The following is a 17650-nucleotide window of genomic DNA, read 5'->3' as shown; positions in this document are numbered from 1 at the left end:
GGAGGTCTAGTCAGGAACTGCAGAGCAGGGGGAAGCAAGACAGGCAGATAGAGCAGTCACATGACATTCATCGACCAAACAGAGGGAGAGAGGAGTGCAAAGGGGAGATTAGGAATTAGGCCTTTAGATTCAGGTGTCTACTGTGCTCCCTGAGTATTTGCAGTAAAATTCTGGGAAGGATGTGTCGTGAAGGTGTGAACAGCTGCTGATGTGTGTTTTTGTGGTCAGGCACCTTTGTTAATAGCAACACTCTCTTCTGTAGTCGACGGACCAGAGCATCCTGCATCTCCCTCTTCTTCTGCTCCTCCAGAGTCTTGCTGCGCTGCTGGGACACCTCTGCACGGAGGTCGGCCTGCAAGCGCTCCACACTCCTCACACTGACAGATGGATAGATGGAAAGCAAGAAGGGTGTGTGTGTAGGTTAATGGCAGGGGAGAGAGGGGGCAGAGAATGACAGAAATGGGCTGATTACTGCTGAATGTTCAGACAATCAGACAAAAGCAATTCATAGTTCACTTACAGTCATCCTCCCTGACAGACGACGTACCTGACTCACACCAAATAGTTCCCACACAACTGTCCAGAAATTATTTGCAGCAGCATTTTTTGCCAGGTCTGATCAATAGGACAATAATTATACCCGAGGACCATTATTACGCCACAAGCTCCCTTCACCTTCCCCTCCCCCTCCCATCCCCTCTGCCGTTCTGCTGTTTCTAATACTTCATAATGAGCCCAATACGCTCAGCAGAAGAGAGACGCTTGTTAGCTAATGAAAGCTTTCTTAGCAGGACTGAGCTGCGGCATGAATATACCAGAGCATGCGCGCAGCTCTCCTTATAGACATCACCTCTGCCTAAACAGGACAAGTTTAATTAGTGAATTCCCTCTCTCTCACTCACAATCTCCCACACACGCACACACACGCACGCGCTCGCTCGCTCACACACCAGTGGTTACTGTCAGGAGTGCTATCAAAATCAGGACCAGTTTAATTAACTTTGTGACAATTAAGGACTTCTCAGAGATACGCTCTAATAGATACATGGGGGGAAAGAGGCATGCAGGCAGACAGAATGAGAGAAAAAGGTTTGAAGGCAGAGAGAGAGAGAGAGAGAGAGAGAGAGGGAGAGAGAGAGAGAGAGAGGGATTTTGTGCGTGTGTGTGTGTTACCGGCTGTTGAGTGTGTAGTTCTGCTCTTTCAGAGCAATTTCTCTCTGCTGGATCTGAATCACCTCCCTGGACAGATCCTCTGGTTTCCTACAGACAGACATAGCACAGAGCAGTTAGCATACACACGTGTCCACACATATACACACTCGCATACACACAATGAAAAAATAAAAATAAAATAAAAAAATCAATATGACCGAGAAAGCATGAAAGGATAGAGAATAGATGAAAACGGCGGCGTTTACATATTCTTTTGTTACTTGGCCAGTGGGGAGCTGGGAAATAAAACGACATGAGCAGCAGAGGGAGAGATGAGAGGAGGATAGTGGGCTAAATACTGGTCATGGTTCTACAAAACAAACTCACTCCATGGGAGAGATTGACAGATTACAAAACGCACAAACACACAATGGGAAGGCCACAACGCAGATGGTCACATACTCGGGCAGAAATGCACCACATGACCTCTAAACTCTAAATCCTGTGTCTAACTACTGATCCGAAAGAATTCTGCTGCCACCTAGCAGCTAAAATGACACACCTGAGAAGTGATGCAGCTTGCTCTGTAGCACAACTCAACATGACGGAGTTAGTTCGACATCCGCTGAAAATAAAGCGTATGATCAAACTTCAGCTTTCACTAGAGACACTCGGAGGTTACCTGAGAGCTGACCTGGTATTTTGTCAGTCTACATAGTCGTATGACAAATTAGGTGTATGCAGGGGAAAGCGCTGAGCTGTCAAGGTTAACGTCAAGGTTGGAAAACCAGAGTATGCCATGTGAAAGTTGGCTGGCGTGGATTTATCACCACTTCCTTTTAGCTAGGTGGTGCCTCAGGTATGGAAATAATCTCATGACTAAAATATGAGTTCATGAATCATATGATGGAATAACTATGGTACTCAAAGTAGGTAATTCCACATTGCCCTGAGCACAGAGGGATTAGCCTGCTCACGAGCTAATATGAGAGGCTGCTCCGTCTCTGTTCTGCTGCTTTTCGAGGGTTTCGTTTTTTTTCCGCCGGCCATTCCCTGTTGACGTTGCAAATAACAGGGTCGGTGTATATTATTGGGTGAAATGTCATGAACAGCTCTTAAGGTGCAACCCTTTCAAGAGTAAATGCACTGTCAAGGTAGTGTGAGGCCACTGTGACTCTAGTTTTGAGCACACTCTTCAGTGAGTAGAGTGAGGTGACCCAGAGCCTTGTCAAAGTGTTGTGAGTTCAACTTTGGAAAACATATGGATCAAAGGAAGCGACTCAGAAACCTAAACACATCCCCACTCTTACTGCTGTTTGTGTTTTCAGACAAAAAAGGAACTATTGTTTTCCATTTGAAAGTTTAAGTCCCAAGTCATCTATGAGTGAATCTCATGTTACATACAATGTTAATGCTCCATAAAATATCAATAGATCTATTGCAACAACCGTACGATCAGTTTTTCTTTTGGGGAAAAGGCACAATTACTAAAACATTTTGAGCTGTAATTTAAGCAATGACCTGAAAAAAAAAAAAATCTGAGCAGAAACATTTTCAACAAATAAAAAAAAAAAAACTTCTTAACTTGGGGAACTTGAGAGCAATTTAAGAGATACAAAAAGAAAAGCCAGAAACCATTACTGTGTCAGCGTGAAATCACACACAGACACACACACAAACACCTCACACTGTTTTTCAAACACACTGTGTTCAAAACTATTCTGAAAAACCAGAAACACACACGTAGCAAACTCTCTAATTCCTGCCTTTAGCTGGCGAGAGCTTTAGTGAAAAGGAAACCCATTCCCAGAAAATCTCCCCACATATTGTCCTTCAATATTGAATATTCAATATTCAACAGTCTATATATAAATATTTTCATTCTGTTTCTGTCAATTTTCAATTGTCATCCACATGGGTAAACACCTAAGCAAGCACAATGTTATCAGACTATGAAACAGAGGGAAAGGAAATAAACACCAACAACCAGCCAACTGCTGGCAAATTCAAGCAGCGGCTGTGAGGCTCGTCTACTCCACCAGGCAGCCACATGGATGGTTGACGGGCGGGGTAAACGTCTGTGCTAAAGTTATTTTCATCTGACAAACGGCGGGGTAAGAAAAATCAAATCCAAGGCTGCAGGAGACAAACTCCTCAACCAACAGCACCAGTGTGTTTTACTCCTCATTAACTGCTCCATATTCTTTTCACAACACTCATGACCACCCAGAAATATGTAGTGACACAAAAAGCTCCAATATGTCGACTAAAACAAAATATATAAAGTATGAGGAGGTTCTAGTTATGAGAAATTACTTACTGGCCGGCAAAGTTTAAAAAAAAAAAAAAAAAAAAAAAATCAATAACACAAATGCACACTAGTGTGCAAAAACACTGTATCCCAGATATTTCATATTTAATAACAGAAGAAGAAACACACTAACGGGCAGTTTTGTTTCAACTTCAACATCAATTCAGACAGTGTTACGTTACTGACTATATTATCATTATGTCACTGAAGTGTCATCCATTTTCTTTTCACTGCAAAGGAACACTGTAGTGATATAAATCCATATCCTGTTTCACTTCATCATTGTTAAACTTCCTCATAAAAACTTTAACAATTATATACCTGCAAAGATAATGACAGCTTAACAGCCTTTAAGGCAATCAGTGTCCCACTAATGCACAAATCCGCATTAATACTAATTTTCACACAGAGTGCAATGAAGGTGAACAGGTGAACCGCTCTTACTCTCTGTTTACCTCTGCATCACAGTTCTGTGCCAGGGAAAATAAACATCCTGAACCACCTGAAAATTAATTTGGACATTTAATAAACAGTAAAAAAAAAAAAAAAAAAAAAAAACCTTCAAGGACTTTCTGAATGTTATATACTACCAGCATTAACCTTTACTTTTGATCAGTATGACCGTCACACATACGGCTGTCCTTCTGCAGCTTTACGGGCAACACAGTTTTCTCGTTTTGAGGCAGCCTGAACACCTGACTTTTAGAGAAGGATTTGCGCAGGAAGACAGCCTCATCAGAGTTAAATATTCAGAGACATGATGGACAGCCCAACAAAATTATTGTATATCGTTTAGCATTGCATCCCTATAATCCTACCAGGTCTTTTAATAACTGTAATTTTAACAAATACCGTCAGGTCCCACAACACATTACATAAGACTAAAATAAAGCCTTGCAAGAGGAAATATTTCATTTTGTAATTTACAGTGTGTCCACCTTTTTCTTTTTGCTCTGTGTGTAACACACATTTTACAGAAACACGCAGAGTGTAAGACAAATCAAATGTGCTGTGCGGATATGTTCAATTTAACATTCTGTTTACATCACAGCCGGAGTTAATCGTAGAGAAAATGCTGTGTGTGTGTGTGTGTGTGTGTGTGTGTGTGTGTGTGTGTGTGTGTGTATATGTGTATGTGTGTGTGTGCATATGTGCATGCATGCATGCACTGGACAAGGGGGCAGTGCTTATAACCTGTCAGATCTGCTCCACTGCTCACAAGGAAACATGCAATCATTCTCTTATTACCAGCTTTGACTGGATGCATTGAGACACACTAAGCGCACACATACGCAGGTATAGAACAAACACACACACCTATACAACGCTGGTGGAATCGATCCACGGTGATGAGACACATTCATTTGGAGTGACCACAGCTCCACCTAGTGGCACGTTTTTATATTTCATTCATATTTCTTTTAAAAAATATATAATAAACACTATGAAAAACACATTTGTTGACCTCTCTGTCTTTCTCTGTCTCACAGTCACACATTCAGACACACTCTCACACAATGTCTGACCTTATGTTAAGTCCAGTAGATTGTCCCAAGTTCTCCCAGGATTGAAGCTTCTCAGCCAGCCTCTGAGGATTGAAGAAACATCAGTTTACATGTTGTAATGTACAGGAAGTAGATGATCTTATTACAACAGTCAAGTGCAGAGTAAAAAAATATACATATGCAAGTTAAAGCCTGACTAATGTAAGATTTTCAAGGCTGTCACCAATATCAATACATAAAAATAAAAAATAAAAAAATCACAATATATCAGACAATAGTCCCAATTTATACTTAACAAATGTTTTCACTAACATTTGTTTTTTTGTAGTGACAAAGATATGTAGTGAGGCGGGATGACAGCACATTGTGAAAAGTAGATTTCATTCAATTAAATAAATATTAAAAACATAAAACTACAAAAAAAAAAAAAAAAAAAAAAAAAAAAAAAAAAAAAAAAAAAAAAAAAAACGAACTTGAATTAAGAACTTAAAAAAAGTCAACACACAGTTAAAACACAATCTACTATTCTGGACAATGTAGGTAAAGGCAGTCAATATTGCCAAAAATGTTGGACCAATATATCGGTCAGGCTCTACTATAAGTACAATGAACTTTTAATCTCTCCATTTCATGTTTGTAGTAGTGAAATATTACAACGAAGCAAACACCGATATGCTACAAGTGATATGCACAATCCAATCTCACAGCCACACACATCTTACTTCTTTGTCCAGTTCCATATTGACCAATTCTTCTTTGGTTTTCTCCATCCTCTCCAGCTTCCTCCTCAGCCCCTCTACCTCCTCTTTCAGCAGACTGCAATTCTCTCTGCTCTCCCTGGACGGAGCGAACAGTGCAAAGACAAAAAAAAACACAAAATTTACTTCAAAATCTTGAGATTCAGTGTCTGATGCAGGAAAGGCATACTTGTGATTCCTGGCAACGTTCACACTCTGACACGATTTTAGAACTTGATTTCAGATGCAGTGGTATCACAGTGACTGTATCTACTCACACACAAAAAAAGAGATTGTTGTAGATGATAAGGTTAAAGCAGGAAATTGGATGACACATTAAAATGTGTTGCATTAATCTGATTACGCTAAAACCCCAGATTACACAGTTTCTGTCTAAAAAGAGATCAGATGTGCTGAAGTGACAAGGGGCACAGAAGATGTGCCTCTATTTCAGATGAATTACAACCTCTTAGTATTTGCAGAGGTTTGCCAATAGATGTTATCAGTCATGATGGATGGTGTCAATGATGTTACCTTCAAACATGGCATTACTTTTCCCACTGTGGTTCTTTTCAGTGCACCTTTGTGTCCTATACAAAAACTTTCTTAAAACTGTCTGGTATGGTCAGGTATGTTCAGCAAAAAAAATCTATATGCACGAAAAACCTTATTTTGCATGTCACATGTCTCTGATATCAGGATACAGTCAACAGTGGGGAACAGAGCAGTTGCTGTATTTCTGCACTTGGTCTGTCCTCACTGTTGAGACTACTTTTCTCAGACTCTTGCTCTTCAACGTTTCATAGTGATTGTATACACACAGTACAAACTGTTTCTGGTTTAGAGGATCCAAAAAACAATACAAGCAAAGACACCCATTACCTAATGTTTCCTAGTGTGATAGTGATGACCAAAAGTTGAAATGTCAAAAAAGCTCAAGTCAAACTTTTTCAGCTAAGTGGAATCACACTAGGATGTCACCTTTAAAAATGCCAGTCTGTCTATTCTACTTAAAAGTGAAACCTTCTGGAAAGCATTAAAAACTTATAAATGGATTTAACCTGAGAAAGGCATTATCATCTCTGAGACGCTTCAACTCTTTCTCCAGATCTGGAACCCTGGCCACCTCTGACTTAACAGTCTTCACAATGGCGATGTCTTGCTCCTGGAAGGCAAGACGCGTCTCCAACTCCTGCCAAGGGTGAAGAGAGAAATCATTAAAAAAAAAGAAATGACCACAGTACATGTGTATTCAGCGCATTAGTGCGTATTAGTGTTCTTGCCGTTGTTACACATACATGACATCTTTCAACAATTAAATTATTTCAACTGTTCATGAACATGAATGTTTATCATGTATACAGCGCGTTACAAATTATTATGCAAATGTTATTTTTCTCAGATTTTCCTAAATAGTCGATGCAAATGACAGTCAGTATAATTTAAGTCATCAACCGTCAGAGTATAATTAAAATTTTATCAAACAAACCTCCCAATGATAACTATTTTTTTCTAAAATAAAAAAGTCAAAATGCACCGTTCCAAATGGGTATGCACAACAGAGTTTCAAAACATTTTATAGGTTGTAAAGAACCAAAAATGGTAATTTGTTGAAACAAAAACATCTTAACAGGCCAAGTTACATGTTAACATAGGACCCATTCTTTGATATCACCTTCACAATTCTTGCATCCATTGAACTTGTGAGTTTTTGGAGAGTTTCTGCTTGAATTTCTTTGCAGGATGTCAGAACAGCCTCCCAGAGCTGCCGTTTTGATGTGAACTGCCTCCCACCCTCATAGATCTTTTGCTTGAGGATGCTCCAAAGGTTCTCAATAGGGTTGAGGTCAGGGGAAGATGGGGGCCACACCATGAGTCTCTCTCCTTTTACGCCCATAGCAGCCAATGACACAGACGTATTCTTTGCAACATGAGATGGTGCATTGTCATGCATGAAGATGATTTTGCTACGGAAGGCAAGGTTCTTCTTTTTGTACCACAGAAGAAAGTGGTCAGTCAGAAACTCTACATACTTTGCTGAGGTCATTTTCACACCTTCAGGGACCCTAAAGGGGCCCACCAGCTCTCTCCCAATGATTCCAGCCCAAAACATGACTCCGCCTTACTGACGTCGCAGCCTTGTTGGGACATGGTGGCCAACCATCCACTACTCCATCCATCTGGACCGTCCAGGGTTGCACGGCACTCATCAGTAAACAAGACTGTTTGAAAATTAGTCTTCATGTATTTCTGATGCAACCGGTTCTGCTTGTGAGCATTGTTTAGTGGTGGCCGAATAGCAGGTTTATGCACAACTGCAAATCCCTGGAGGATCCTACACCTGGAGGTTCGCGGGACTCCAGAGCTTCAAATACCTGTTTGCTGCTTTGTAATGGCATTTTAGCAGCTGCTCTCCTAATCCGATGAATTTGTCTGGCAGAAACCTTCCTCATTATGCCTTTATCTGCACGAACCCGTCTGTGCTCTGAATCGGCCACAAATCTCTTTACAGTACAATGATCACGCTTAAGTTTTCTTGATATATCTAATGTTTTCATACCTTGTCCAAGGTATTACACCATTTGACGCTTTTCGGCAGCAGAGAGATCCATTTTCTTTCCCATATTGCTTGAAACCTGTGGCCTGCTTAATAATGTGGAACGTCCTTCTTAAGTAGTTTTCCTTTGATTGGGCTCACCTGGCAAACTAATTATCACAGGTGTCTGAGATTGATTTCAATGATCCAAAGAGCCCTGAGACACAATACCATCCATGAGTTTAATTGAAAAACAAAAAATTAAATGTTTATGACACTTAAATCCAATTTGCATAATAATTTGGAACGCGGTGTACATACAAACACACAATTGAACCAACCATGAAAAACTGAGGTGGAAAAAAACATTTCAACCAAAACTGTAGTTCAAATGAGAAATAGTGAAATGTCCAAAATTTCAGCTGATAAACTTTACATGTGACAGTGAGTGTGTTTATCCGCACAACGTTGTCTTGGTTATCAGTTTAAACCTAGTTTTGATAATATTCGGGATATGATGCAGCTCAGAGTGACTTGGGTCACTGTATATAATATCTCCACATTATCCAGGTTTGTGATCATCCAGGGGGATGCAGGCTTGTAATTTAATTCTCCTCATCCAGCCACTCACTGCCATTTTTTTTTTACAAATTGAGTTTTTAGCTTGGTGCTCAGACACTGCTACGTTTACACCTCTGCTGAATTTGGCTTCTCCAACTTCACATCAGTAATGGGCAATGAAAGCAACCAGGCATGACACGTATCTTACATATTACTGGTGTCTGTCCCTAATCTCATGTCACCGTTTACACCATAAATTCATTGTGTTTCATTGTCATATTTTTGCTTGACTGACTAACTAGTGCGTCTCTTGAATTGTGGACAGAGGCATGCTGTAATCTCCATTTGTGCATGGTGGACAGGTTTGTCCTTCATGCACAAACTCTGAGATAACACTGTGTAGCTACAACATACCTTAATCTTGATGATGTGCTCTGAGCAGGAGGACTGGGCAGCTTGGAGACTTTGGCAAAGCTGAGAGACTTCCTGATACTTCCTGATACAAATCAGACAGAAGTGTGTGGTCAGCATTTGTCTTATGCAGTACAGCTCACTGGACATTAGCATGAAACAGAGCTATGTAAGTGGTAGTCTCTGTGCGTGTCTGTACCTGCGTTGTAAATCGAGCTGTTCCTGCAGTTCCTGGTTTTCCAGGGTTTGAGTAGAAATTGTCGAGTCTTTGTTTTGAGTCTTCTGTTTCATCTCTCTGATCTCATCCTTCAAAGAACTGATGGCCTGGGAACGGATTACAGAAGTAAGCCAACACAAGATATGATACATGACCAGAATAGCAAAATAAGTGTATGAGCGAGTCTGTGTGGGTTTGTACCTGGTTAGCGGTGCTAAGTCTAGAATCTCGCTCCTCCAGTTTCTTGTTCAGGCCCCCCAGATTCTTACGCAGAGCACAATTCGCCTCCACCTGTTCTGATAGCTTCTTAGCTGCCTCAGTCTCCCTCTCCTCCAGCTTCTTAATTCGTCCCAAGAGTTCCTGGTTCCGGTCAACCTCATGCTATAACACAGTACACCGCATAAATGAGTACATCCCCTCTGAACATGAAGAAATCTTTGAATTTCCTAAATGATCAATATTCCAATTCATAAGAAGGTGAAAAAAAAGTAATGTATTAAACATACATACATACATATATATATATATAACAACAACATAGAAAGATATGTCATCAATATCTAAGAAATGAGTAAATTAGGCAGCTTTGCTTAAATCTAGGATTGCAAAGATGAGTACACCCTCGTATTATTTTAGTAGTTAGTATGTCCTGCCTTGATTTTAAGAACTGCACTGACCCTTCTTGGCATCGAGCACACAAGTTCATAACATATTGTCCTGTCTTTCCTGTGCCACACCTGGTGGATGACCTCCCTGAGAGCCTTGATGTGCTGCTCCACTTGTTGCTCCACTTGTTGCCTTGGCAAAGGCTAAACTGGCTTTTTTGTGCTTTGGTTTCCGTCCTTTTTGAATTTCTGTATCACTTTTGCTTTTAAATAACAATGATTTGCTAATCCTCTTGTACCCTTGCCCTTTTCTGTGCAATGAAATGATTCTGTTTCTCAAGTCTCCAGACAATTCTCTCCCACGTGGCGCCATTTTTGTCAGCACTAAGTCTGAGAGCAATGCATGGGGTTAGATACCACTTTAATTGTCAACCAATTAGACCTGTTTGAGTGGGACGGTTCAACAGAATCATCTTGTGAGTCTGGTGCCCTTAACGAGTACCAAATATATATCTTTAACCTCCTAAGACCCGAACTCTTGCATGGCGTGCATTTTTAATTTCTCTTTGCTATTTAGGCTGATTGGGACCTGAGAAAAATGATGTCCACATATGAGGACATTAGTTTTAAATTTCGATTACTGAGTGGCAGTATAATATCGTCATGTGTGGTCACCAGGCCCTTGTTGAGAAAAAGTTAGTATTGTGGTCTAGAAAATCCAAAATGTGAGGTCCACATATGTGGACGCCAGGTCCTAGGAGGTTAAGTCTTATTTTGTAACTTTCAGGAGGGTGTACTCATTTTTGCAACAGAAATAATCATCACCATGTACTCTTCTCTATTATGTGAACATGCAAAAACGTGTGACCTGTACCTCCAAGTCTCGTGCGCTGTCAGAAGCAACCTTCTCTAGTTCAAATCGAGCTCGTTTGTGACTCAGCTCCATCTGCTTCTTCTCCTGGTCCAACTGAAGGTAGCGATTCTTTGAGTGAACCCTGTCTGCTGCTTCCAACAGCTATAAGGGAAAACAAGTTAGTCAATGCAAAAGGTTGCATGTCAATACTTCCTTTAAACAGTCTACTGATGCTGTCAGTTTCTATATACCTCCATACTGCGTTTGTACTGTGTCTGCAGGTTTCCACTCCCTGCTGAGTGATCTGACGGCCGCTGTGGATGTTCAGGGCGGCTGATGAACGAATTGAAGGACTTCAGGGTTGTTAACACTGTAGTGTCATCTTCTAAATCCATTCTGAGAGTCCCTGATGTTGCAGTGCACAAATGAAGTTTCACAGTAAGACAAAGAGCCAGTAAAGCTTTACTACAGTGATGCAAACAGCACAGTTTAGATATATCACTTGCTAATATTCAGTCAGAAGGAACAACAATAAGCGTGAGTTAAGTAAGTTAAATGACTAAAACAGCTACAGAGACAGACTTATTCAAGCCAATGGGGAAGTTGCAAATTGCATAAAGCTTTATGTCAAATGTCATATGATGAGTTGAACCAGGACAGATTCACCGGATTTACGTTACAGAAGCCAAACGGCCAGAAGTTCTCACTAACTACGAGATAGCTACTGCTAATCTAGCAGCTAAAAACAAAAGCTAATATTTAGACGCTTTGTTGCGTCAAATAACTAAATTTTTCGTTCATGTCTCCGTGTTTATCTGTTTTAACTGTTGTTCAGTGCTGCTGTAAAACTAAGTTACACGCAAAGGATGAGTTCAATTTAACTGTGAGCGTTAGTTTCTGCAGCGACTCGAAGGTTGATATTGATATCAAGCTAATGCTATTTAAAAACCAACTGGTCTTTGTGTTGTTGGAGTTTCGCTTGGTAGCAGTCCTCACCTCAGAGCTGACTTGTTTGTGAAGAGGAGCAGGTTAGTTTCAGATAAGTTATCTTTGCTCTGCTAGCTTGTTAGCTTGGCTTGGTCGCAACACTGCACACACACACACACATACACAGAAATCCCTCCACTTTATCTCGAATGGGATGCGTGTGTTATCGCGAAACTTCCTGGAATATCGCGAGAGTGTCAGAAGCAGACTGTTGCTGCTGGTTGAGTATTGGAGCTGCACTGTGGGGTGTTTTACAAAACTAAACACACGTGTCTACGATAGTGAATGAATAAAATTATTTCACTTAAATGTCAATAGTGAACCTCAGACATCCTACTATATTAATCAATGTGCATCACATTTTCCATCAATCTAGTACTTGTATGTACTTTGAGTGGAACGTCATTGACATCAAAATTTGTAGTTGCATAGTTTGTCCCACAGAGAGCAGCACTGCTATATTCACCAGTCTATGATGAAGTGGAGGATACATAAGAGGGGCTGCTCAGACATTTAGCCCAAAAGCATAATTCCATCTTAAATCTTTTTTGTATTTTTTTCATAAATATTTAAGATGTGGGGGCAGGCCTACTAGCCAAAAGCCAGTCTGCCATTGGCTCTTCATTATTAAAAAGCACATGCTATTATTAAATGTGAAGAAGCAGATATGGATGTTGTACCCACCATAGCAGACCGATCTGGCACTGATGACATTCATTTGGCTTGAGCATGAAAAAAATGGCCCCAGGTGTGGCACTGACGGCAGTTTTAAAGATCGCAAACAAGGTTAGGGTTGATTGTTAACATCAGTATTGCCACAGGTGACATGAAATAAAACCATTTGGACCACAATGCTGTAGCCAGAAGAATTGAAATCCATGTTTAATTAACTGGCACTGAACGGCTGAACTTGATTTACATTACATTTACATTTATTAATCCGGCAGATGCTTTTATACCAAGTGATTTACAAGTGAATGTGATTTAGCAACACGCCGCCAATGTTGCTAAACCTTGTAACAAACAATGACTCTTATGTATTGAGTTTGCGTCTGCATAAATACTTCATTATGTCCTATGCGGGAAGTCATCCTTTGTATTTGACAGCCTCGGCTTAGCGCCCAAGGACCAACTCTAGTTCTGTGACAAGTGACATGGTCTTATAACAATGGCCAGACTATTCCTCATACCTGAATTGCATTTCTATCTTTTGACCTGAAAGGAAGAACATTCTGAGGAAACATAGAAACACAGCAAAAGACAAGGCTCTGGAAGGACCAAAGCCTCACCTGTAAGATGAGAGTGCCAAACACTGAGCCGCAGTGCCACCCATATAAACAGAGAAAACACAGAGTAGACATGACATCCAGCAAGATTGGGGTATGTTTTTCTTGTTTTTACCTAGAGTTTTAATTGTCTGTCTCTGTCTCTTCTTGGCCACGAGCTGATGTCCTCTGAACCATTTCACAGCAACAGTCAAATTAGCTGTGATTACTAATTTACCACAAGAGGTTCCCAGTGGAGAGCGGCAGCACGAGAGGTCAGAGCAGTTGCCCTTGCTCACCAACACTTATGTGAGAAAAGAGGCAGAAAACATGAAATAAAAGCTAGAGGGAGTCATGAGGGGAGATTTTTTTTTTTAATGGTTAGGTGAGATCCAAGAGGGAGCGGGTGGAGGGGTGTGAATTCGTCTGAAAAGGTCAGAAAGAAGACATGTCCTCTCCAGAATGACACAAGAGACCCCTTTCTCTCCGTCACTGTCTCTTTCTGTCTAATCCTTTCACCCCCAAGAGTAATCTGCCTGTTTCAGTCCACTGTCCTCATCACTTCCCCTGCCCCTCCCCTCTTGTCTCCTTTTCTTGGACCTCCCTATCACCCTTTGCTTACTGGCTAATAACACTTTTTTTCCTCACTGTCTTTCTTTATCTGTCATAGTGTGACTCAGTCAACCCCCCCCCCCCCAAACCTCCACCTCTCGTGGGTATTCTGTGGCTCTCTTTGTCGTCTCCACCTGCCCTCGCCCTCCTGAGGGCAGCCTGAACGCAGTGATTTCTGGAAGATGACGTAAACACACACACACACAAAACGCATACACATGTAGACACACACACACACAGTGTACAGAAGTAAATCAGCAGAAGTGCCTGCAGATGTGCCCTTCAATGCCATCTGTTGTGAAAAATGTAAAAGCAGTTCACAGGAAGCCGTCAAACATTCAGTGGCTTTTCCACTCAAAGAACGTAAACATCACCACAAACATAAATCCTCCAGTTTTATATAGATTATAATCTATATAAAACATAATAAAAGGGTTAGGCAGCTGACATCAAAATCCACAATATATGTTGTTAGCTTGTCTTGTTGGCGCAGCAACGCCGCCCTTAACGTATTAACAATTAACTGCAGAGATGGTGTGGACTAATAATTGTGATTCAGATAGATATAAAAAGGCTTATGGCATCAAAGGTCATCTGAGGCAGTGTGTTAAAGTCATTAAACCCAAGGAACACGTAATTACTGCAGACTATTACGCTTTTTTACACATTTTCTCATCGCTTCAGTGCATTTGAATAGTCTTTTTTTATTTCCAGACTAAGCTCACGTTCATGTTTCCTAATTGTCGATTCACATTTATTCTTGATTTTTGAGTGACAGACGTCGTCGTGATGCAGAACATACCCCTCCTGGGGGACGGCTGTGCGAGGGGCCCCCGAAACAGAAATTAAGTCAGTCAAATCATTCACTCATAATCGACAGAGCAAGGTCACTTCAAGGTCAACCAGACACAAGATGCTGCCTCAGTAACTATTGTAAACACAGAGGAGGGACAGGGACAATAAGGAGAAAAAAGGATATTAAATAGATAAAAGAGAGCAGAAGGTGAGGACAGACAAATGAGAATTCGTTGTCATCATGGGTCCATAAAACGGAAGGCATGGAAGGATGGGAAAAAAGGAAGCGAGACATGGGAGGTAAAATAGAGAAGAAAATTGGGGGAAAAAATGGGGAGAGACTGGAAGAAAACAATGTTAGAGATCAAACGAGGCAAAGGTTAAAGAGAGGAATCAATAAAGTAGTGATTTTATACTCTTCTAATGAAGGAGGACAGAGTCAATAGCTGATTCAGCCTTCCAGTGCTCCTCTGCCCCGGGGAATACTTTAACAATATTAGTTTATGGGCGACGTGCACACTCATGCGCACATACATACACACAGGGGGAGTGAGACAGACGGACGCAAGGCCACCTGATGATGCATGAAGAAGCCACTATCAGGGAAGAAAGGAAAAATAAATTATGCTTACTAATTAATGAAATAAGCAAAATCGGTGGAGCAAGCAAGGCAGGGAGGAAACGCGTGTGTGTGTCACATGTTTTTATTAATTGTTTCCCCCCTTGGTGTTTCCCAACAGTCCACAGGGCAACCCTCGAGAGCAAACACTGTCGGCACAGAAGGCATCTCGAAACTGTTTCTGCATCATCCTAAATGTAACGAGTAATACACAGTCATTTTTAGAGAAGTGTGTGTCTTGTAAGATCGTGTGTATTCTACATTCTATTTCCATGAGTTGCTTTCACTCACCTGTCTTGCGATCAATAATCCACCCAACAGCAATCCATTGGGAATCACTTGCTATGTTATGAAAGATGGGAGTTGTGTGTTTGTGTGTGTAGCTGTATGTGTGTAGTTATCGGTCTGCTCATGTGAGCTGGGATGGGACCAATTACAGATGTGTTTTATCTGCAGGGTGGCTTGATTGGCATGGGACAATAAGAAGCATCAAGGCATTAGTGCAGGTGAGTCAGGTGAATGGAAGGAGAATAAAGGCATGCACACACACACACACACACACACACACACACACACACACACACACACACACACACACACACACACTGGGAGGAGAAGTAGTGAGGTGTGATGGTGGTGCTAACAAGGTGGGATGGAGGGAAAAGACAGAGGTGGTGGAGAGGGGCAGAAGGGGCGGAGGAGCTGTGGAGGTAAGAAAATAGACGGAAGTGGCAAAGGCTGAGAGCAAACTGTGGAAAAGAAGAGCTAAAACACACCAGCCAGAAAAGCAGCATTACCGGATTCATTCCATATGGAGTGATATGTGTTGCAAATGTTGTATGCTGACACTGCAGTTCCACTCATATTGGATTTTAAAAAGCTGATATGAATGCCAATATCTACAGAATCAATAATGGATGATGTGCTCATCAGCAACCCTAATAAATTCTTTAGGGTTAGGTAGCAACGGTGTAGCGACCCACCTCGCTTTTTCTCAAGTTCAGTTATAATCATGTTCCCCTGCTTATTCAGCAGGAAAGTAATTATACCAAAAGCCATGTGGTTTCCAGACGTATACACACATCTTTACTAAACATAACATTAATCACACATTGGATGGTAGTATTGACAAACATAATCTAAAGACCATGTCAAGCAGTAGCCATATAAATACAACAAACCCCAATGCTAAACATTTTTCTTTACATAGTATGTAAGCTGCAGATCACACTGACTAGCCACTATCTAACATTTACAGCTTCAGCTTCTTTCATTGACAAATTCATTTTCATTGCATTATATGCAGCCTGTACATTAATTAAGTGTAAATTGGTCGATTTATCTGTTGCTCTGTGTTGCAGGAGAGGAACTCTAGAGTTCCTAGAATTGACTGCAAACAAACAGCACTGGGCTTCAGCTGATGTGGAGTGATTTTGGGGCCAACTTTTCTGTCAGAAATATCTCTCTTGGCCAGTTTTGAACACATTTCGAGTAGACACAGATTGTGAATGATTAGCAGTCGCACTACCTTTTTACGTTTTTGTTTGTTTGCATTTTGTTGACAGCTCATAAGACCAACAGGGAGTAAAGAGACCAGGCCAGCACCGAACAAGGGACATGGTGGTTAAACTGTATGTAGCTTAACCATTCACCACTGGGAAGGAACCAGCACATTGTTGTTGTTGAGTAAAGAAAAGCAAACATGAACGTAAACATAACCTCCTCAAGTTTCAGTGTCTTATTACTGAAACAACATTTTTTCACCAGTACTTATAGAGGGTACATACAAGTTAGTAAAAGAATAATAAAGTTGTGCAATCAAGTGCACAAAGTTATTTAGAAAGAATTCGGCCGAACCTTTTACAGCCTGTCAAAGGCTAAAGAGAAGCAACAAGAATTTCTAAGGGTCTATGTTATGGTAACTAAGCACACACACATTTCTGAATGAAACATGAGGAAATCAAAATGTTGTTACAAACCCACAGACAACCAAAAGTCCTCAGACTGACAAATCCTGCAATATAACAGCACATATCTGTATAGTTTAAGGTTTTGTTTGGTGTAACCAGAAGTCAAGGCTGATATTAGTCCAACCCTAGCAGAGTGCATCTTGTATTACACTCGTCATTTTACTACATGATGTAATACACTGATAGAACATGAGATACACCGCAGTAAATCTCTGCTTCATGTGATTTACTTTCCTCTGCTGCACCGTGCAGCTTTGTACTGAATATTAATGCTACTGCACTTAAAACACGAACTTGCCAGGACTATGCTTGGTAATCAGTGAAGCCTCAAAAATTGCTTCTGCCGTGTTCTGTGATCTGTGTGACACTACATAGGAAATGACTCTTTCGTCCATGACCTTTGCAGATCTAATAGCTTTGGTCGGATTATATGCAAGTCAGATAGAGGCGAACATCTCTCAGGGTCTTACAACAGGGAAGAGCATGGAGTCAACGTGGGAGGGAACAGCTTCTA

General features: G+C 40.9%; 1 protein-coding gene across 1 annotated transcript in view; it reads right to left on the bottom strand.

Moving 5' to 3' along the window:
* The window catches only part of mad1l1 (mitotic arrest deficient 1 like 1), a 59938-nt gene extending 47919 nt beyond the window's left edge, over positions 1-12019 (bottom strand). Inside the window, exons 1-11 of the mRNA XM_023430611.2 lie at positions 11885-12019; positions 11140-11294; positions 10910-11050; positions 9632-9811; positions 9413-9537; positions 9217-9298; positions 6767-6897; positions 5691-5805; positions 4990-5051; positions 1174-1260; positions 233-377 (exon numbers count right to left, since the gene is read on the bottom strand). Of these exons, the coding sequence (XP_023286379.1) occupies positions 233-377; positions 1174-1260; positions 4990-5051; positions 5691-5805; positions 6767-6897; positions 9217-9298; positions 9413-9537; positions 9632-9811; positions 10910-11050; positions 11140-11283 (1212 nt within the window). The 5' untranslated portion in view covers positions 11284-11294; positions 11885-12019. The remainder of the gene's footprint in view (positions 1-232; positions 378-1173; positions 1261-4989; positions 5052-5690; positions 5806-6766; positions 6898-9216; positions 9299-9412; positions 9538-9631; positions 9812-10909; positions 11051-11139; positions 11295-11884) is intronic.
* Positions 12020-17650: the final 5631 nt, after the last annotated feature.

This window comes from Seriola lalandi, unplaced genomic scaffold, assembly GCF_002814215.2.
Source record: "Seriola lalandi dorsalis isolate HSWRI2012SDOR001 ecotype SW California unplaced genomic scaffold, Sedor1 jcf7180002054907, whole genome shotgun sequence".
In the NCBI taxonomy this organism is placed as follows: Eukaryota; Metazoa; Chordata; class Actinopteri; order Carangiformes; family Carangidae; genus Seriola; species Seriola lalandi.
This window is presented reverse-complemented; position numbering and strand designations above follow the sequence as displayed.